Here is a 22,877-nt window from a genome sequence, read left to right as displayed (position 1 = left end):
CTCTCTTTTGCAAACATTTATTGAAGGCAATTAGCATGTGGATTTCTGTGACGAGAAAGAAAAGACAGAAAAGGAAAGAAAAGGAACACTTATTGAGTGTCTATGACAGGCCAGACATTTAGTGTGCTACGTGTTTTATACGCTTTATCTCAAATAATCAATTATCTCTTCAAAATCAGGGTTGAACACTTCTTTCTCAGGCTCAAGAAAATACAATGAATCATGCATCCATGTAAAAAAAAATCATTTGATATTTCCTTTACTCCATTTATTATGCCAAATTAAAGCAAAGCCAAACCAACCACTTTGTTTAAACTAATAAACTAGAACAAAAAAATCCGGTTTCTTGATTATTTGATAATAACTACTCACTTTACTTGATAAGCCAGTTAGGGAGGAGAGAACGTTGCACACAAAATAGTCTGGCCAGTTGGCTAAGAGCCGAGAGTTTTGGAGAAAACTGGGCTTAGAGCTCAGGCAATGGCTATCGCTTACAGCAAAGTGTCAAGCAACCCGGGCTCTTTACAAAGCCCCCTTCTTGATATCACCTCTGTCACAATGGTAAACAGCAGCACCTGTAATTGCAGCAGTTGTATCTACCTCTGATAATCGTCTAGGGGCAGCACAGAGCTGGGGGCCCTTCGTCAAAGTGGAGGTGGGGACTGAAGTACGTGTGCAGAGGGACGTTCGCATATCATTAGTAAATAAATGTGAAGAACATAAAATATTTTTAAAAACATTTCATTAAAGGTAGTAGCAAGAAGAGTTATGTTATTACTATTTCATAAAATTAAACTGGCACCCTACAGCTTCATTTCACACGATTTTTTTCTGGGTCCTAATAGCATTCTGCTAATATTTTAAGAAGAATTTTCCTGAATATAAACTTAAAACATTTTTTTTTCTTTTCTTTTTTTTTTTTGTCTTTTTGTCTTTTTTCCGTGTCCGGCAACGGATCGCAACCCTCAGTGTTGCCCCCGCACCGGACCGGGGACCGGTAACGGGACTGCAAGCCTCGGTGTTGCTCCCACGCCTCGCTCAGCCAGTGAGCGGGAGCCGGTCTGCACGTGGGATCCGAACCCTCGGACGGGAGCGCCGCCGCGCTTCCCAAGTGGCGCACTATCCAGTGCGCCACCGGGCCGGCCCTAAACTTAAAACATTTTAATAATGACTTCTTTCTTTAGACACAAAATCATTATACTCATTACACAAACATTATAAAAAGTTAAAAAAAAAATAGTTTGGCAATTTTCTTTATGGTTATCTTCTAAGAAAAGCTTTTCACCCTCTCGTTTCAGGCCAGTCTCTCCCCTTATCTCATCTTTTCTCTTCCCTTCCCTCTCCCTCCTTTCTCATTTTCTTTCCTCTTTTCCTTTGCTCCCTGATCCATGCTTTTCTTTCCTTAAAGATTGATTACGATGGTCCCCTGGCCAAGTTCTCTGGCAAACTCTAAGTCCCTGGATGGATTCAGAATTCTGTTAAGAGAATTTTGGATTATACTGAATTAAGTCAAGTCATCAGTTTTAATTCTGGCCACTTTTCATCAGCCTCAATTTTCAAAGCCAGCTACTGCATCAGTTTTAAGATTTTAAAAATTTACTTCTGATGCTTACACAGCTTGGTTCCAGAATATCTGTCAGACGTATTACATACGTTTTCTTCAATAAAAGCAAATTCTTTCCATTTGCTTGAGAAGAACTTTTTTTTCCTTGAAGGTTTTGCATTTGTTAAATAGCAGAACACTTTGATATTTTCTCCCAAATGGTGAGTAGGGACAAGTTACAAAACATATTTTTGGGTGTGGAGAGAAAAGAGACTCTAATCTTGTCGACTTGGCTAAATGATTATTTCATATGTTTTTGCTTATAATGCTTAACGATGCTCTTTAAGATCACTTTGTAGAATACAAGTAAACGTGTAAATTGCATCAGCCTGGCTCTGTGCCATTCATTTGGCCCATGATTCAACAAATATTTGTTGTGTCACTATGGTCAAACACAGGTGTCGGGGATATGTCAATTGTACACGTCCCTGCTGCCATGAGGGTCCTGACAAGAAATCAGGCAATTATAATAGAATGTGATAAGTGCTATGGGAACACCCACACAGGCCAACTAACCCAGGGGAGTCAGAAAAAGCTTCCTGGACCAGCAGTGGTGTGCTGGGACTGTTCTTACTGGCTCACGAGAACACTTAACCAATTTTCAGGAATTTTGCAAGCTGGTTGTTAAACACAGTGACTACTAAAAATTAAATTGTACAAACTTACAATTATATAAATTATATTAGAAACAACAAAGGTATACTAAAAACTCGTTACCTCCTAATTACTATTGTCTATACTCTTGAGGTTATTCATGTCAATGGTAACTGTAAGGTGGAAATATTACATCATAGTTTGCTACTCTGTTCAGTGACATCATGTTGGTAGCTTGAAATCAGCCACAGTGGGAGGAGACACCACAGACATTGGCAAACACTACAAGCTAGCATGTCCTCCCACAGAGGGGCTCTTTTATATGTTTAAATACAGGCTGGCCGAGGCAATGGTTCGATTGGAATTAAACCAGATCACATATCCCTGAGCAGAAGAAAAGTGTTAAGAGCTGGGGATAAGTGGATCCATTTGTGAGACTGGGCAGAGGTCACTGAAACTCCTGTAACAAAATAATCCTCTCTCCACTAGAAGCAGAGTTCCTTTCAGGAGACCAGGCAAGTACCCTCTGTTGTCCCTGAGAACACTCTGAGTGTTAGAAACTGAACTGAGTTTCAATCATCTGTTCTTGAGTAGTCTATATTAAATGTCATCTTCTCATCTTCTGCCCTGAAATTGAAGTGAAAGAAAATCTTAAGATAAATCTCCAAAGGTTAGAGATAATAAGGAGTTTTCCTTTATCATCAATAGGAGAAAAGAATTTTATCCCTTTTACATGGAAGGAAAGTTCAGACTAGTTTGCTTTGGATATATTTTGTATATGTGCATCGTAAGCATTTTTCTCAAACCTTCATTTTACTTTATGAAAAAGGTATCTTTTTCCCCACATGTATCTAGCATCTGAAAAACCTGGCCCTGTTCTCCAGTAATGTTATAAACAGGAATAGAACAAACTCTAATTTTCTGTACAGCAATGAAGAAATCAAATAATAAAAGATGTTACAAGGTCACTGTTTCTTAGTGGAACCATAATAAGTAAGAACTGATGGATTGTATATAAACTTTGAATCTGAATAAACCAGAGGAAATATTGTGAATCTGGGAATCATTGAGAACGTGCTCTTTTCCTTTAAAAACAAAAGTCAAGAAGAAGTAGAAATAGAACTTAAAGCTTTATGAATAGCACGGCCATTTGCTTTTTTGTCAGAGATCAGGCAGAAGGGACTGAACTGCCTGTCAATGGGGCAGGCCAATTTTTCCTTTGATGTAAGAATAATGTGACATTGGGCAGAGGCCACATAAATCCCTCTAGAACTCTTTGCTATGATGGTGTTGGTGTGGCCAACAGGCAGACTAGAGGCAGGCTGCAGACACAGTCTCGAGCAACTCTGCTTTTCACCTGGGCCTGCCTTCTTCTAAAGCCTGGTTGTTAGATACTTATTCAGAGATACATCTCTCTTTCTAGGTGATTCCCTGACGTTGAAAATGACACCATACATGAGTGGGTCTAAATGCAGGGGTGTGGATATCAAGTCTGCTTTTCTGAACTTATGTGCTAAAACTAAGCCCACAGACTATCAGGGTTGAGGCAAGACCACAGAATCTAAGTATCACAGATATTTTCAATAATAACAATTAAAACACTCAGCCTTTACAAGGGGTTTTTAATTGGATGTGTTATATGCTAAGCATTTTACATGGACTATATCATTGCACCCTCAAACAACCCTATACATAGGTACTGTTACAGTCCTCATTTTTAATGAGTTAGTTGAATTTGGAAAGATAAATAATTTGCCCCAAATTACACAATTCATAACAACCAGACCCCAGGTCTGTCTGATGTCAAAATCTGACCTAGTGACTGCTGTGCTATTCCAAAAAATACTAGACCAACTTCAAGTATGTTTTAAGGTATTTTCTTTTCCTTATTGTTAAGGTCTCTCTGGCATTATATTTTCATGCTCTGAATTCAACAAAATGTACCATATGTACCATTTCTTCCATTACGTAAAAAGATGTGTTAGGAAGACTTTCTGTAGAATGTAACAATGAGTAAAATATAACTCTTGTCCTCAAATAACTAATAATCCTGGACAGGAGAAAGTAAATACAAAAATAACCATAACACAAGAAATAATATGCTCACCAGCTTTAGAAGGGCATGCATAATTGCAGACCTCAAAGAAAGGAGAGATAACTTTTACTGGGATAAAAATATATTTATTTGAACTAAATTTTAAACAATCTCACTATATCTGAAAGAAGATAAAAAGTCTCCATCTGAATTCCCAAGATATTATTTATCCCTAAATGTTTTGCAAGGAAAAAGATCTGGGGGTGGGGGGTGGGATAGATTTGGATGCTGGAAAAAGAAACTTGTATAATTAGTGAAGAGATAATATTTGCAAAACTGTAAAATGTTAGAGCTGGAAGGGGGACATTTAGATCAACCTCTCATTTTATAGATGAGGAAACTAAGATTCAATAGCTAGAGAGAAAATTATTACATTCCCTCTTCTGTTCTTTTCCCTTTTTTTTTTTTTTTTATCTCCATTTGAGCTGTAGATTCAGGAAGAATTGTCTGAAGAAAATTAAGTACCTGGAGGCTGTCCTGCTCTTCTGTAATGGGTTCTATCCTCATCGTAATAAGTATTAATCGAATGGATGATTTCAACTAGAATTTAATAAGTCTTCCTTCCTAATTTAGATTACATCTGACAAACCAATCTTTTCCTGGATTAGGTTTGAAATTATTCCTAATATCGTTAAATGATATCTAGTGAGATCAGTTTCATCTTCCCTGATATGATAGGAAGGAGATTATCAACACATCTAAATTTAAAGGCAGAGATTCAGTGAGTTTTTCTCTCTCTTCTCTTGGGGAATTTCCACAAACTTGTAAAGTACTGAACTGCTTTGATTTGGGTGGATAACAGAGGTGGTGGGAAAATGAGGGCTCTTCCCTGCTTTGATAAAGATTGTGAAGCGGGTGAATGCAATCAGCTTGGCTGGGGCTTGAAGAGCTAACAACTTATGTCTGTCATCAGTAGGTTCCCTGTAGTACGTTGCGGTCAGTAGCCCTCCTTTAGATGGCTGGTTCTTCCAGTGCTGAAGGATAGCTGGTCCTGGTGGTAAGATATTTACTGAGAAAACAGTGTAGCATGCTGGGAATTTGTTTTTCTTTGGATCAGACAAATCCAGGCCCCCCTCCCAGCTCTGCCACTTGTTATTTGTACGACCTCAAGCTAACTACCTAATCTCTCTAAATTTAACATTCTGTACCTATGAAACAAGAAAATGAATGCTTTACAAGAGTGCAGTGAGGGTTTCAAATAAATATAAAGGGCATCTAGAAAGAGACTGACTTGAGAGCAAGGACAGTTTTATCCTCACTGTCTTCCTCATACCTGGTACGTGGCACGGTATTTGTTGAATGGAGATAGTAGGAGTTCAACCAGTGGCAACCATAGCGACTGTCATTATTACTAGACGATTCTTTGCCCAAAAGGGAACCAAGAAAAATTTTGATAAACTATTTCCCCCAGTCTTTAAAAAGGTATATGTATATATAATATTGTACAAAGGGTCTAAAAATCTAGAGTGAGAAGTGAATTTCATAATGTTATTACCAAAATACTATAACTTTTTATACAACTTGGTATAGCCAAAGTATTTTTTGAAAGAAATCTCAATGTGTCTCAGCCCCAACAGCTATCCTGTGGGCTAAATAGGAGAGGGGAAGGATCTGACAACATCTATAAAAACAAAAGACTAGAGCATGAACATCCATGGTGAAAATAGATCCTTTCATTGGTTCCACTAATTCATGATCTCAATGATTAGGTACAAAAAGATTAGCTGTCACTTCCTCTAGATATGATGAGAACATTCAGGGAAAGGGATTTTATATCTGAAACTGTGGTGGGTTCATTTTTTGCCTTCTGACGTGGAAGGGAGAAAAAAGAATTTTAATTTTTTACTATTAAAACTCTAGGAAAGGTTGGAAGCAGTAAACAATTAGTCTGGATAAGAGAAATATTTAATTAGAGTTTATCATGTTGGGAAGTACTAGGTGTAGTTGTAAAGGGACTCAGACAGAAAAACAGCTTGAGTCCCACTGGTTTTGCTACATCTGTTTTCTTAACTTCTCATGCAGATTTTTCTGAAGGCTATTGAACTTTCTTTTAATGCTTGATTTATTCAGCAAATATTTACTGAACCCTGCCCTCTGTTGGTACCAGCATCATTTAATGATTAGCAAGACAGGCTTTGGAATCAGACACTCTCAGCCTTTGCTCTGTAAGACCTTGGTAAGTTACTTAACTTTTCTAAGTCTTAGTTTCTTTATCTGCAAAATAAGGGGGAAAATCTGTCTCATCACAAGGATTGTTATAAATATTATATATTATAGACCATGTAAAGCACTAAGTACAGACCGTGGCAGTAAGTACTCAACAAATATGAGTTGGCAATCATAAATATTGTTGCTTTTCTGAAGGAGGCTCTGGGAATGACTTCTACCAGTAACTGCTTTAATAAAATAAATGATTTTCAAAGGAGAAGTTGCCAATCATATCCTGAAGTTAAAAGTCATTTTAATTTATAAGCTTTACAACTCTCAAGGATGTCTGGTCCCCAATTAGGAAATAGCTTCTGGCCTCACCGGAAGCTCATCCGTCAGAAGTCAGTATTTCGGGTTATGCAAATACTCCAGCCTAAGTCTGGAAGTCCAGAACTTCAAATTTGATGAGACTGTTTATCAACAGTGACTGAGGATTATTTTGGAAAAAGTTAAATTCAACTATCCAGTTCTTAACTAGAATATAGATTTTAGACTCTAGTTCATGTGTAATTTCATGGATGTGGCTTATATGAAAAATGAAGCTATGTATTTCTAAATTTAAAAGAAAATTCCATTCCCTTAATGAAATAAAGCCTCTTCTCAGAACATACCTGTTTCACCAGCAAATCCTGTTGATGTTTCTGGCTAAATGTATCCAAATTCCTGTTATAACACCAAGGTCAAGGGTTCAGATCCCTGTACTGGCCAATTGCTGCCCCAGACCCCCAAATTTATCCAAATTCCAACCACCTTTACCTCTCCACAATATTAAAAGCTGCCTTTGGTCTTTCCTCAACACCATCTTCCACATCAGACTCCTGGTTGCCTGTCCCTGTTTCCTGAAGAGCTGGCTGCTCCCTTCTCTTTCTCCTCTTCCTTCATCCCTCCCTCCCGTTTTCTCTGTGTCAAGCCTACCAGCCACACTTTTTTGTTTCCAGCTCACTGGACATTTTTTGAATTATCGTTTTGTGACCCTTTTTACTGTACCCCCTCATGTGAGTGTACTCTTACATGCCCTATATTATACCTACTCCTGATTTCGGCATTTCTTAAAATGTGTCATATTTAAGTACATTCTTTATTAACAGCAATACTATTACAATGTAGTTGGACAGACTCCACAAAAATGTCTCATCCACATTCTGGTAATAAGAGTCTATCTGGAGAAATTTTTAGTAGAATATCTGACTTCAACTATAGTTAATAACCATGTATTGGATGCTTGAAAATTGCTAAGAGAGTAGATTTTAAGTGTTCTCACTACAAAAAAAATGAAATGTGAGGTGGAATGCATATGTTAATTAGCTTGATTTAGCCGTTCTTTCATGTGTACATATTTTAAAACATCATGTTATATATCATAATATATTCAATTTTTATTTGCTCATTAAAAAGTGACTAGATTATAAAGAGAATAATTTAGTTAATTCACTCTTTGAAATGGGTCGATTTGTAAAATTTGTTTAGAGCTCACTCACGAGTGCATTTCCTTTTTTAAAATATTATTATTCATTCAACAAATATCTGCCTACAGTTTCTATGTGCCAAGTATGTGCTAGGTTCTAGGTACACAGCTGTGATTCTAGACCCTCACAAAGTTTCAGACTAGTGAGGTCAGGAGAAGACTGGCAGAGAGCAAGTACCAAACAAATCAATATATATTTCCAACCTGTAATAGATGTGTGGCAGGGAGTCACAAGAGGGACCTACTGAAAGGGGAGAGGAAGGAAAAGCATTACAGACTGTGGAAGCTGTATGTCTCCTCAAGGAACTGAGAGAAAAACCATGAGCAAGTGGCAGAAAGCAGAAGCCAGAAAATGCAAGACCTTGCATGAGCCTAGACTCCATTCTAAGTGCCAAAGCAGCCACTGAGAGGAAAAGAAGGGGAAACATGACTTATTTACATTTTAGAAATACTTTGGCTTCTGGGCAAAGGACAGATTTCTTTGGCTTCTGGATGAAGGACATAGGGGGTTCAAGAGTAGAAGCCAGGGGCTGGCCGGTTAGTTCATTTGGTTAGAATGTGGTACTGATAACACCAAAGTCCAGGGTTCGATTCTTGTACCAGCCAGCTACCAAAATATAAAACACCAAGAGTGGAAGCCAGAAGATCAATTATGAAGCTGTTGCTTTTACAAGAACCAAGGTTCTTTGAAAAAAAAAAAATCATAAAAAATATCATTAAATCATGTCCAGGCATTGGGGGAGGAGGAGCTTCTTCACATTACCTATAATTGTCTGACATTATACTGTGTTTATTATATAATTGTTTATCTGTTCAGTGTCTGTCTCTCCTACTAGAAAGTGAGTTTGGTGAGGATAGGAACTATGCCTTGCTCACACTGTATTCTCAGTACACGGAACTGTGTCTGCCACCTGGATTCTTAACAGGTATTTGCTGAATGAATGGATGAAAAGACAGGAAAAGAATACTTGACTTGATCATGTATGTGCACACACCAGTGGAAACAGACACCTGCTTCTAAGAGGCTCATGATGGTCTCAAACTGCAGATACTTTGTCCACGTGCTTTTCGTGCCCTATCTCTAGAACCATCGTGAACACCAGTAACCTTAGCGCCTGGTTACTCACGTGCTGCTGGGATATTTGACCTCTCAAAACAACATTAATTGGATTCTAGGCAATAGATTGGAGAAGAATAGATGGCTGCTATTTTTTTCACAGGAAAGAAAGACAATGGCCTTTCATAGACACCCCAAACATGCTATTTCTCCAGCGAGGGATGGTCATTTGGAGTATCCTTCTTTACACAAGCTACCCCAAGCTCATTAAAACCCAGAAATAGGCCTATGAACCTATCAGCTCATCTATCTCCCAGAGAGAGAAAGGGACTCAGGCCAGATTTTTTCCTACTCTACTTCCTACCAGTTCACCCTGAAAAGCCCAAATCTAGTTTGATCCATGCTTAGCCAAGGAGACCTAGTAGGATTCCATGCCTCTCTGCTCTGCAGTGTCTCCCCACCACCCGTCCCTTCCCCCTTGATTATATTTGACAAGTGATTTTACAAAGGATTTTAAAATTTGAAGAAAGCTAATGATGCAACTCTCTGCCTGACATATTTAGTGCAAATGACTTTCAATTAAAATGCAATCACTCAGTCACCAGGTTGAAGAGACTGATATAGCTTTGGTTAGTGTTTCATGACAGGGAGACTGGTAGAGAGAACAGAAGGGCATTGTGCAGTCATCAATGTGGGAGGAAAAAGGTGATAAAGGAAGGGGCTGGAGACCCACTGTAAACCATTCACATTTGCTTAAGGCAGGTCCTGTATATTTCAACTGGGTGGAGACAAATAGAAAGTGTGCACCTGGTATTTGTGTTCTGCAGCTGCAAACCCAGGAGTTCTGTCTCATATGATTTATAAAAGTGTGCTGCTTTTTTTCCTTTTAATGTGTGCTTGACTTCATACAAAGGAGCATTTCCCCCTGAAGATTCATTAATGAAGGTTACACCATAGCTTTAAAAGAAAGTCAGATAGGATGTTTAATTATTAACAACTGAACATATAGAGCATGTCCCTGATCTGAACAGCTGAAGATGTAATTAGACGGTACTAGAAAGAGAGAACAGGGCGCGGGTGTGCAGAAATTTCAAACATTAAAAAGTAAATTCCCCCCGATTGCTCATGAATGGGAAGGATTAGTCAACATACTTGGGGCTCTCTGAAACTTTTTGGCAGCCCATAATTTCTTCATGATTGAGTAGCTGTGAGCTAAAAAATTGCTTCCCTTCTCAATGCCATTTTGTTAGACATTTTTAATGAAGTAGCAAATTTGTGGCTCAATAGGAAAAGCTCACCGACAGAGTATTAGAATTATTAGAATTTATAATCCCGACCAACATATCTAGTTACTTCATTTTTAGGTTATTGCACCTGTAGTATGTACATGTGTAGGTAGATACATTACTAACGCAAATACCTTTGCAGACACCTGCATGCTGTTTTCTTGCATGTTCATAATGGCTTCAGAAATCTTGACATCTATGGGGTCCATGACCGATTCAATGTTGAATGGCCCTTCCAGTCTCTCTGCCACCAAGAGCATTGCATCTGTTAAAATACAGGAACATGATTTACTTGAGAACTGGGAGTTCTAGGCTCTTGACCTGTGTTTAAACATTTTCAAAACAACTGGCTGAAAAATAACTCTTCATTAAAATTTTTATTTGTTTTCATGTAGTCCAAAAATGAAATGGATGACTAAATGTTAATATCATATTTTATTCTGTTTCATTTGAAGATTTAAAATTATTTCACACATATAGAACCAGGCCTAAAAATTAAAAAAAAAAAAAACAGAAAAAAACCCCAAAAAACTACACCAAATGCAGAGCATCGAACATTTCTAACTATTCCACATGAAGTAAAAACTATATTAGGTCACAAGTCAACTGCATTTAGAAAATAGGGTCTGAACTCTCTTCTTCTGGAGCCTGGGGAAAATTGAGAGTATTAAAGAAATGCTGATTTGTGAATTTGGATGCATGAATCTCAAGACCGAACTCATACCTGTCTACCTTTGTGAAGCATTTCTGGATTTTCCAAGCAGAGTAGACCTGTCCCTATTTTACGGTGTCACTCTACCTGGCATGCCCTTCTGTTTTTGCATTTTGAGACGCCTTGGTGGAGGAGAAATTCTCTTACTTGGTTTTGTGGTCATATATGCAAGTACCCATCACATTGTAAGCTCTCAAAAAACGCCTATGAAATTATGTTGAACCGAATTGAACCAAGTATTACTTGAGAAGATTTAGTTTTCTGGGGAAGACAGTGATAGTGATATGGCAGCAAAAGCTATGGATTAAAAGTTAGTCCTTGTTCAATTACTAATTAGATGAATGGTTATGAAAAAAAAATCTCTGATCTTATTTGGTCACAGATCAGTGAGTTGTATAAAAGAGACCAGTGGCAAGGAGTCTCCCAGTGTCTATGGTGAGGGTCACATGTCCAATCCTATGCCACTGAAAACTGGCCCACTTTCAGTTCCTGGATCCAGGACATAGTTTGGTAATCCACTCTTCACCAGGGCTATCAAATAGAACTGTCGATGATGATGAAAAGTGGCTACTGAAATTTGAAATATATCTAGCATGACTGAAGAATTGAATATTAATTAACTCACTTTTAATTAATTTAAATATATTTTAAAATAACCACTTGAGGCCAGCATCTACCATATTAGACCACATAGCCTAGATTTTTACTACAAACTCAATATATCTCAAACTTTTTAAAAGTTAAAGTTTTTGGAGCCAAAACACTTTTCTTATTTTCAAAATAATACATGTTTATTATCAAATGATTACAAAATACAAAAAAAAAGAAAACAAAAAAAGAGAAATACACCCACAATCCTGCTTCTCAGAATAACACTGTACACAGTTCGGTATATGCCCTAAATTTTTTTTTTCTTCTGTGCATGAATATTTTAAGCATGCAATGGAAATATAATGTACATATATCATATAGTCTGCTTTCTAAATGTAATATATTATTAATGTAAAACACTGTTTATAGTTAGCTGTTTTAGGGTATTAGTGTGAGGAAAACAAATTTTATTTATATTATATAGCATCTGTGTCCAACCAAAGTCCAACATCAAAAATTTTGAGTGTTATAAGAAGCTATGAATTAGGCTAATGAGAAACCTTTTAAGATAGATGATTTTTTTATGTGAAAGAAGTAGAACTGTCTAGGAAGCAAACACTCATATTTTTAAAGAGTGCCAGCCTTCGTAAACAGCATCAGATTTTACAACTATCAACTGGTATTTTCAGTCAAACCACATAACTGAGTCTTTACTGTACTCCCTGTGGAATGAGCCAGAGTCAATACTTCCAGGGCAGAACTAGGAGCATCGGGGAGGTCCCAATATCCTACCCCCACCCCAGTAGCTTGTCCCATATTAATCTCATAAATGCAGGTGAAGTGAAAAACATATATATAAACAAGGGCTCATAAAGACGCCCTAATAAGACATTTCTTGTTTTTATCCTTAGATAATACAGACCTATCTTTGTATGTCACGGCAGGATCTTATAATGAATGTAGCTATTTCTCCAGATCTTAAAGACCTAATTATCCAGCAGTGTGGACACAGGATGCACCTAGTGCAGTATTTTAATATTAAAGATGTTTTCTCCTTTAAGGTTTTGAAGAATGCTTCTCTTGTGTCTCTATGTCTATTTTGTGTGTTTATCAAAAATAATCTCCTTTATCCTAAGGCTTGATGTCAGGCTTTCTGATGAAGATTAATTATGAAGAATGAGTAAGTTTCTCAAGAAAGATGTATTCTGCTAAAAGAATCAAGAAATCCTTGTACAGGAAAAAGAATTAGCACCATGGAGTTATCCAACAAATGCAGTTAAAGGACCTGATAACTATGGATACTTAATTATGTGTTTTATGTACATATTTGCATAATCATTATACAACGAGTACGGGTCTATCACAACATATGTATCCAACAGGAGTAGGTTGAGTTAATACAATAATAATGTTGGCTCTACTGAAAATCTGAAAGCAGTTGTGGCCTGGGCAAAAAGGATACATTTTTGGATTGGATCATAAGAACTAAATGGAGAGTCACAGTTTGAAACTATGAGGCCAAAAACATCTCTGGGAAGGCTCTCTTACTTCCTATTTAAATTAAAACACTCTTCTTTAGCAGACCTTCCCTCCTACAGGCAGGCAAGAAGCTGTTTGGTTTGTATGATAAGATGGGAAGGTTCTCTCTGGTGATTTCAGTCTTCTTGATCCATGCTCTTCCCTGACCATGGCACTAGCCTTCAAGTTCCTGGGCCTGCAAACTCATCTCCTCCAACCATGGTAAAATTGTTCAGGGAAATCCTCTCCCAAACAGTTGCATCCCTGGCCTTGGAAGAAGGTGATTCTATTGACCCAGCACTATCACACACAGACCAAATGCTCACACTTACCCCAACTGCTTGTCCCTGTGTTTCATTTTTTATCTCAATTGATGTGCTGTGTTATACACACTAATTTAAAATAATAAACTTTTGGTGTCAGTGTGTATCTATTTATTTTTCTTTTAGTTTAGGTTACCAGTCAGAATATGCTACTTTAAGCCATTTGTTATCTGGGTTAGGCTATTATTAATTTTTTTTTTTAAAAACACAATATAAATAAAAATACTTTACTAAATAAAATTAGATTCTCCTTTGGACACTCAACAGCTCAAAACCTCAGGATCATCATTAAGAGAAGTAATGTGCACATAGTTAACAATACTGTATACTTAAAGATTTGTTGAGAATAGATTTCATGTTATGTGATTTTACAATAATAACAGGTTGTTCTGCTGATTAATTTCAGAAGTCCTTATTAATCAAAATATAATCAAAATATCTGTCGATAAGTCACTAAATAGTATGAACGTACACAAATAAACATTATGTTCCTTTTACCAAAAAATTCACAAATTATTCAAATTCCTGGAAAAACTCAGATAAAATTGTGTGTGAAGGGCCTAGATAAAATAACATGTATGCACTGATTATGGTTATACATAGGTTTTTGATAAGAATGGGAGGAAGGCTGATGGAGAGACGTAAATAGTGCTTTTTGGGGTTTTTATTTTTCCTACCACAAAGTTGTTTGTGAGAATAAGTTCATTGATAGAAAGCTAGATAAACCTAGACAAATAACTCCTATATAGATGTCCACAAGTAAAAAAAATTTTAAAACAAAAATACATGTATCCACTCAATATATCATCCCCACTCCCATTCCCCCTTTTGTTCTAAATGCGCATGGCATGAAAGGAAAAGCAGCTTTTCAGGGAACTCCTCCAGTATTTTGCATTTCCACTGCAAAGGGTCACACTTACAGCACCTGCCTGCACAAGTAGCAATGGAAGGTCACAGCTGCCCAGCCCTGGTACTTGGAAAGGGCCTCTGAGCCAACAACGGCAGCTCTTCCTTGGCTCAAGCTCCAGGCCCCAGATGGGGACAGGGGCTGTGTGGTCCATAGAGCAGCAGCCAAGGGCATCCCTGCATAACTGGTTTGCTTCCCACCTGCTGGGCAAACCTGTCTCCAGTCAAACTTCCTGGGTTTAAGGATAATCTTCCTTCTACCTTGAGGCTGAGGGAAGCCATCCCTTAGGACACCTCAACTTCTCTCATGTCTCCGAAAGTGAAGAAAACGCCAAATATTGTGACATCCAGGCAGTGATTGGTAAGTTTCTCTGAAACCAATTAAGTCACAACATGGCCATAAATTACTCCAGAGGCTGCCGTCGTGTGCTTTCTTAATTATCTCTGTGCCATTTACGTTTTGAAATATTTGGAACATTATTTTTTAACTCTGCTCTTGGAGCTGTTATGTCTTGCCAATTAAACCAGGATGGTTATAGTATGTCAGCTAATGATCAGCTGATTCTTTCTGCAAATATCTCTAGTGTCACCCAAATTTGCTTCTCTTTAAACGTGTCTGTTGCTTTGTTCAGGGAGTATATGTCATTTTTGTTTCTAAATGGGGAATACAATTTAGATGGATTAGGAATAACTGATATCTCAGCATGAGGTACTGATGCACACAGAGAGACACTGACTCTGTTAGCATGGGGAGAGTGGGTAGCAGCTTCCCCAGCGGTGCCCACCCCAAGGCAAGAAGCTGGGCTGTAGGCAAAGCTGCACCTCTGGGCCAAGGCATTCTGCTCGTGTGAGCACAGACTTTCTGCTTAGGAATGAGGGCTGGGTTTCCATATAAGTACATCATAGTTGTGGTATAAGCAATGACGTGAGGCAGTACTTGTAATGTTATAAGCACAATGCCTGTTGCAGAGTTCGCTTTCACAAAGTTTAGCTTTTATGAGTCACCACCCTCCAGGCAATCTAAGTGGAAAAGGAGAAAACCAATTTGAAAGATATTTTGGTGGAAGTATTGACCGCAATTGATGTAAATAGAAGGGTGTGTAAGGCACATGGATGATTTTAAGATATATGAAGGTACTTCTAAAGTTCATAGAAGGATTCATATTCTCTTTTATTTCCATGTTTCCAGAACTTTCTGAAGTACCCTCATGTAGCTGGTGCTCTTTTGTATGTTAATGTTTTGATAATAGCTATCTTTTGATGGATGAATTTATTACTGAGAGATATGAAACTGCATTGTTTTCTCATGGCGTGCCCACTTGCTAATTAAAGATGACTGCCTAGTCTCTGACATGCTTCCCTTGGGAGGTGGGGTTTATGTCTCCACTGCCTGAATCAGGGTAAGCTCAGGGACTGCTGTGACGAATAGCATACAGTGGAAGTGACACTGACAGTTCCAAGAGCTGGTATTTGAGAAACCATAGTTTCCACTTTCCGTCCTTTTCAAGACTGTACTCAGAGATCACTGTGTTGGAGAGGCCATTTGTAGGAACTTCAGGTGACAGTCCCAGCAGGATCCAGATTTCTAATGACCCCAGCCAACACCACGTAGAGCAGAAGAAGCAACCAGCTGAGCCTTGTCTGAATTCCTGGTCCATGGTACTCTGGTTTACAACAACATGGCTATTTTAAGCTGCTAAATTTGGGATAATTTATTTTGTGGCAATAAAAAATCTAGAGCAGCCAAATGACAATATTTACAAAGTACTCAATATTCTCCCTTTTTGTTTGACAGGACCCAGATATTCAGAATTCGACAATTAATATTTAGCAAATTTAGCATTTATGAGGTACCCCCCTGTTTATAAACACTGGTATGGTCAAGAAAAAAATATAACGTTGCCCTGAAGGGAACATACAGAAAGACTTGCTCTAAGTCTGCAGAGCATTAAGGTACATAAATGCGCACTAGCTAGCCCCGGATTAGGAAATATGTTTCCCCTGGGATGTGAGCATGAGAGAGATATGGAACAGGTTTGGAAGAAGGAAACCATTCTGGTTTTTCTCCAAGCATTAACTTTATGAGGAGTGAAGGCTCTGACACAGGGAGCTGGACATTATCTTTTATCTCTGGGTGGCACTGTATTGAAACTTTCTTACTGTGGGGACTCCTGAATGCTCCTGTTCCTCTAGGATGTAAATATTTAGTGTGAGTTCCTATGATCACATGCATGTTTTTAATTTACTTCTTGAGAAAAGGTGACATAACATCAGAAATAACTTTGCTGAATGCCCCTGAGTTTAACCTGGAAAACAATCTTTTTCAAGATGTTTTAGAGGAGGCGAGAGGAGAAAGTCTTTCTTTAAAATGAAATGTTATTAAGTTTTTTCTAAGTAATTACAGGGTAGAAATAACCTTGAAAATTCAATTAAAATAAGCTCAACCTAATATAATAACTGTTACGTGCCAAAGAGTGTCACTGTGTCACTATGAATTGGTGGGGAGTACAGAAGCCATTCATGGTGCTGCCCTCCATGAAATTTAGAATCCTTTCAAAGTGACAAAGGTGAGGCATAGGAAAATAAAAACAAAATTATTTTCTTCTTTCGAGGGACATTTGAATTAAGAGAATAACGTGTCATTTCAAAGTTCTCATTAAACCATCTAAATCTAAATTTGTCAGTAATCTACTCTTTGAAAAATGAAATCTATAAGCACAAATTAGTCTATTGTTTTATATCAGAATTCCATATCAGAACACTCTTTTCTTTGGAAGCAATGCTCATCCACTCACATCTGCAGCACCATTCACTGTTTTAGCTGAACCAGGATATTTTCCCCACTGAGAAGTATACAAAAGAATAAAAAAACAAGCCATTTTCAAAGCACCCTGGTAAATTCATTCATTAGCACCCAGTTATTCATTAAAAGAAAAATTTTTTTAAAAAAGGCTTCAGTGTTTATACATAGGCTGATTAACGCCCATGGCATGAATGTAATTAGGGACTCTGCTTTCTACTGTGGCTTGATGGAGACAGGCACACTGAGAACACATGTCCTTTGCTCTCACCTAAATCGATTAATTAAAATGCTCCTGAGATTTTGAACAGGAATGTGTTTCAGGAGAGATCTGGAAAGAGAGCACAGCTGGTGGGGATTGAAGAATCCACAGTCACAGCAGGCACACAGGACCTGAATAACCAGAAAGGCAGACAGGCTTGAGGGGAGAAGTTGGACTTACTCAGGCAGAAGGTTGATGCCTGAGTAAAAGAGTTTTGGAGTTAAAAAAATTTTTGTTTCAGAATTTTTAAAATTGACTGGCTTTGCTGCTTTCCAATCTCCTTTCTGACATTGCCAGCAGAGCTGTCTTTTAAAAAATGCAAGTTTGATTAGGCCCCTGCCCCACTCTAAAGGCAAAGAAGTCTGAACCTCTTAGCCTGGCATAAGAAAGGCCCTTCATAAGCTGGTGCCTGCCCATCTTACTACCCCTGGGGCCTCTGCCCCGTAAATAGGGATTCTTCCTTGAGAGCTCAATCAGATATGATGCTGATGGAGTGGGAAGGGAGGGAGGAAAAGGAGTAATTGGTGAAGGGACACAAAAATCAACTACATTGTATATTGACAAATTAAAATTTTAAAAAAACCTTTTTTTTTTTGTCTTTTTGTCTTTTTTCGTGACCGGCAACGGATCGCAACCCTCAGTGTCGCGCCCGTACTGGACCGGGACCGGCAATGGGATTGCAACCCTCGGTGTTGCGCCCGCACCTCGCTCAGCCAGTGAGCGGCCGGTCTGTATGTGGGATCAGAACCCTTGGCGGGAGCGCTGCCGCGCTTCCCAAGCGGCGCACTGTAGCAGTGCACCACCGGGCTGGCCCTCAATCAGAACTCTTTAAATGACATTGAAGTTGTCACTGAGCTCTCCCCTACATGTGATCCATCCTGAAACCAATAGCAGACAAATTTTTCTAAACACAACCTTGTTATCATTCTATCTGACCAACAGCTTCCAAGGATTCAAGTTTAAAAAGAGATTCATAATCAGACTCTACCTCTGGCTTCTAATTCATTTCTCACTGCTCAACACATCCCGGGGTTTCTTGCTATTACCCATAATGCTGCAGTGCATACCCTCACACATCATTCACTTAACTCATGTGCAAATAAATCTGTTGGATAAAGGCTTAGAAGTGAAACTGCCGGATCAAAGATATGGACGTATAAAATTTTGATAGTTATTGCCAAAGTTCTCTCCATAAAGGCTATACCTGTTTATATTCCCACTAGCAATACCTGACAGGGTCTGGTTCTCTAAGTCTCAAACTTTTAGATGTTAAGATCAAACATTTGGACGTTTGCCAATATAAAAGGGTAAGAAATAGGCATCTCAGTGTGGTTCTAACTTGAATTTCCCTGATTATAACTAAGGTTGATCATCTTTTAATATGTTTAAAAGCTATTTATTTCTACTTTTTTGTCTCTTCAAATTCTCTGCCCATTGATTTTTCTGTTGGATTATTGATTTTTTCATATGGATGCAAAGAAATTTCTTTTTTTTAAAAAAAACTAAGAAAACCAGCCCATTTGTGATGTGAATTATAAATTTTTCCCTCTAGTTGCTGTTTGTCTTGATTTTGTTTATGGTGGATTTTGCGATGCAGAAATTTTTAAATTTTTACAGTCAAATTTACCGATCATTTGTTTATAGAGTCTGGGTCTTGTGCATACTTAAATGGGCCTTCCTTCCTCATTCCATGTTCACCTCCATGACCTAATCCAGTACCACGTGCATTTTCACTCACTGGCCTCCTTAAACACAGGCCAGGCACTCTCCTCCCCCAGAGGGTTTGCACTAGCTGTTCCTGGAAGATGCTCTCCCTAGATTTAACTCACTCTTATATTTTCTTCAGGTCTCTACCCAAATGCCACTTTTCAGAAAACTCTCTCTAACTGTGCTACAAACTGCCCGATCACTTTTATCCCGATTGCTTTATACTTCATAGCACTTATCACTTGCTGACTTATTATATGTATATTTGTTATTGTCTCTCTTTTTCCCACTATTGTATCATTTTCAAGAGGGCAGGGACTTTGTTTTGTTGACTGCTGTAGTCCCAACCTCTAGAATGGTACTTACATCATAAGAGGTGTTCACCGGACATTTGTTAAATAAATTGTTAGAATAAATTTTTCAAATCTTCCTATATTTTCTTCTAGTAACTTAATAAAAACTGTCTATTCTCCTTTCTTCTGTAAAACTTCCCCCCCACCCACTCCCCTGCCATGCGCGCCATCACAAATGCCCACAAAACTTTATTAGCGCTGGCCTGCAGGATAAATGGCCCCTCGGTGGCTTTTGATGTGTTATAACATCGAAGAAGAGTTTCTTTGGGAATTTAGACTCTTATTGTACTTTTTTATTAGGTAGAAATAACTTTTTAGTTCTTTTAGCTTGAAATTGAAAAGTGTGCTAGTTTTGTTTCTATCAGAGGTTATTTCTAGGTTAACCTAAAAAAAAAAAAAAAAGATGTTGATAATTTTGGCTTTACCAAACAAGGTAGTTCCTGCAGCTTTTCAGGACTCCAAGTTTGCCATTATCTTTCAAAACAACCTCTGTGATGAATGTCATTTTTGTTTCGTCCTTGTAATTTGCCCACACTCAGTAAACATCAAGTTGATGATCATATTTTTTCCTATTCTGCCAACCCCGTATAGTGTTTAGGTCTACCAAAAATGTCTTTAAAAAAGATCAGATTAGGGCCGGCCCGGTGGTGCACTGCTACAGTGCGCCGCTTGGGAAGCGCAGCGGCGCTCCCGCCGAGGGTTCGGATCCCACATGTAGACCGGTTCCCGCTCACTGGCTGAGCGAGGAGCGGGGGCGACACCGAGGGTTGCAATACCGTTGCTGGTCCCGGTCTGGTACGGGCGCGACACTGAGGGTTGCGATCCATTGTTTTAAAAAAAAAAAAAAAAAAAAAAAAAAAAAAAAAAAAAAAAAAAAAAAAAAAAAAAGATCAGATTATGACAGGAGTCATAATCAGATTTAGCTAAAGAAATCATAATGCCACAAAGCGAGGTAAACAATAGAAAATGGAAGTGAACCAAGTAAATGCAATTTAAAACACAGCACAGATAACTGATTCAAAACTAAGACGGGAATGGCCACCCAGAATAATTACAGTAACTAAAGAACTAAAGCCAAGTAAAGGAGAAGTTAATAAAAACAACTGTTTACTTTGAAACCAAATCCAGGAAGAGGAGGAGAGAACAAATATACAAACTCATTTAATTCTGAATCCAGTTCAAACAAAGCGGCTTAGTTTGCTTCCACATAGCAAAAGAAAATGCAAATTGTGGGGGAAAAGAATTCACTAGTAGCCCTAGCACAGTGCAGAAACTAGAATCTACAGGGCTCATTTTCAGACGGTGGTTTCTTTTTAGTAGAATGATGCATTGTATTTCATAAAAATATAATATATTCATGTAAGCATCATCTCACTGCTGTATTATATCTATGAGATGTTTAGTTACACCACAAGCCAGAAAGAGTAGGCCATATAAATCATGAATTTGATGGACATCAAAGTGTATACTACCAACCATAACTCTTTATTTACATTTTTATTGCTGATTCTTCATCTGAATAAGTTTTTATGTCATTTGTAGCTTGGAATGTTTAAACAATTTGCATCGACCTATCAGTCTTTGTCTTGATGATGAATCACAGAATTTAAGGAGAAATGAGCTCTTAAAGACCTTTCTGAGGGAAGAACTCCTTATATTTATGTTCCTAGTTCCTCCTGCATGATTTTGGTATCTAGCAGATTAATTTGGACCCACCAATTGGTTTTATGGTTTAGAAAACTGGAACCCAAGAAGGAAAGCAACTCAGTTAGTGTAGACAGCAGTCCTTGGGCTAGTACCCCATCCTCTGTCACTACATCTGGTATACCAGGAGCCTAAACTGCTCGAATAGCATCAACGTGCCTACCCAGTGTTTTATTTACTTACTAACGACTTCCAAGTGCTTCACCATTTTGAAAGAGAATATTGAAAGAGAAAGCATAAATGATAAAGATAACACATTTTTGTCCTAAGACTTTTGTCATTCTTTCTTTGCTGCAATTAAGCTTCTCTTTAAGTCTCCCTTAGTGACCCTGCTCTTCCAGCACGGACACCATGATCCTTAATCATCCTCCACAACTCCATAAAAGCACTCCCACTGCTCCTTACTCTCTATTAATTTGCACATCACATTTGAGTTAGTTTGAATGTTTAGCAGCATGGGTGGTCTCTACGGTCTCCCTGAGTGGTTATATGGAGGAGAAGCAGGGTGCTGAGGTGTGGTCCAGGCCTTGATACCCTGGTGCCACCAGTCACAGGCTCTGTGACCTCAGGAAACTTACTTAAATTTTGTGAGCCTTGGTGTCCCTCTCTGTTATTATGCGGACTCTTCCTACATCACTGTGGGGACTAAACACAACACTAGGCACATAGCACAACAAATGCTTATTGTTATATTGTGATTATTATTATATCTGTATGGATAAAAGGGTTTCTTTCATTTCCCAACAAAGTTAATATTGAAAGTTTGATTTTACCATCATTCATGAATTCATAAAGCCTTACTGAAGATGGACAGTATCCAGTCCAATCCCTTTAATATTTGGAGGACACTGAGTCCAGGGACATGAGGGGTCTAGTGATTTAGCCAGTCATGAGTGACAGGGCTGTGACATGGCCCAGTTCTCTGTCTTTCAGCCAGCTGTGTTTCTACTCCATCACGCCGTCCCCTTCTCTACAATCAGCCAGTCTATCCTTAAAAAACAGGACCAGTTAAAACATTTCAAAGTGTCATTGAACTAAAAAAGTCTAAACTTTTTGCCAGCATATTACAGCTAAGCAATCCTTCTATGTCTCTCTCCTTTGCCCTAAAAGTTAATAAAGCAAATCACCCCAGAGACCATTTGTTCCTGCAGTCCAAGGGCTTGCAACCTACATGGAATGAATCACAAACCTCTCCCAGATCCAATGAAAAATAAATAAATGAAAAGTCAGGTGTGTTGTAGAATTCCCCACTGAGTCCAAACAGAGTGATTAGTGAGCAATTCAGTAAGCAATGGCAGCCCTTTTCTCCTACTCATGTGTGTACTGGTATTATTAAAAAACATATTTTTTTTATTATTTTGTTGCCCAGTGCCATGTGAACCAAAGGGAAAATGAAAGAAAGGGCAGGATGTCCTGTGTCACTGGTCATCAGACCCAAATAAAAAAGCTGGATTGTTTCAAAAAAGAAAAAAAAAAAATCATTTTAGGAAGTGGTGACTTCATCTCTTCTCATCTCTGAATCACCCCATGAAATGGCATGATGACTTTTGTTATTTCCTTTGCCTTTCCATCTTGTTTAAAACTATGTTCAAAATGCTGCACAGTACATACTTACCTGGCAGGGGAGATACCATGATCACAAAATGCTGCACAGTGAAGATAAAGATCACTTTCCAGGGCCGGCCCGGTGATG

General features: G+C 38.3%; 1 protein-coding gene across 1 annotated transcript in view; it reads right to left on the bottom strand.

Annotated features, from left to right (window-relative positions):
- Positions 1 to 22,877, bottom strand: part of GPC6 (glypican 6) — a 962,025-nt gene that overhangs the window by 92,600 nt on the left and 846,548 nt on the right. The window contains exon 7 of the mRNA XM_008571554.1: positions 10,443 to 10,573. Within this exon, the coding sequence (XP_008569776.1) occupies positions 10,443 to 10,573 (131 nt within the window). The remainder of the gene's footprint in view (positions 1 to 10,442; positions 10,574 to 22,877) is intronic.

The sequence above is a fragment of the Galeopterus variegatus genome, unplaced genomic scaffold, assembly GCF_000696425.1.
Source record: "Galeopterus variegatus unplaced genomic scaffold, G_variegatus-3.0.2 Scaffold42, whole genome shotgun sequence".
NCBI lineage: Eukaryota > Metazoa > Chordata > Mammalia > Dermoptera > Cynocephalidae > Galeopterus > Galeopterus variegatus.
The sequence above is the reverse complement of the archived record's forward strand: the minus strand, read 5'-3'. Positions and strand labels throughout refer to the sequence as shown.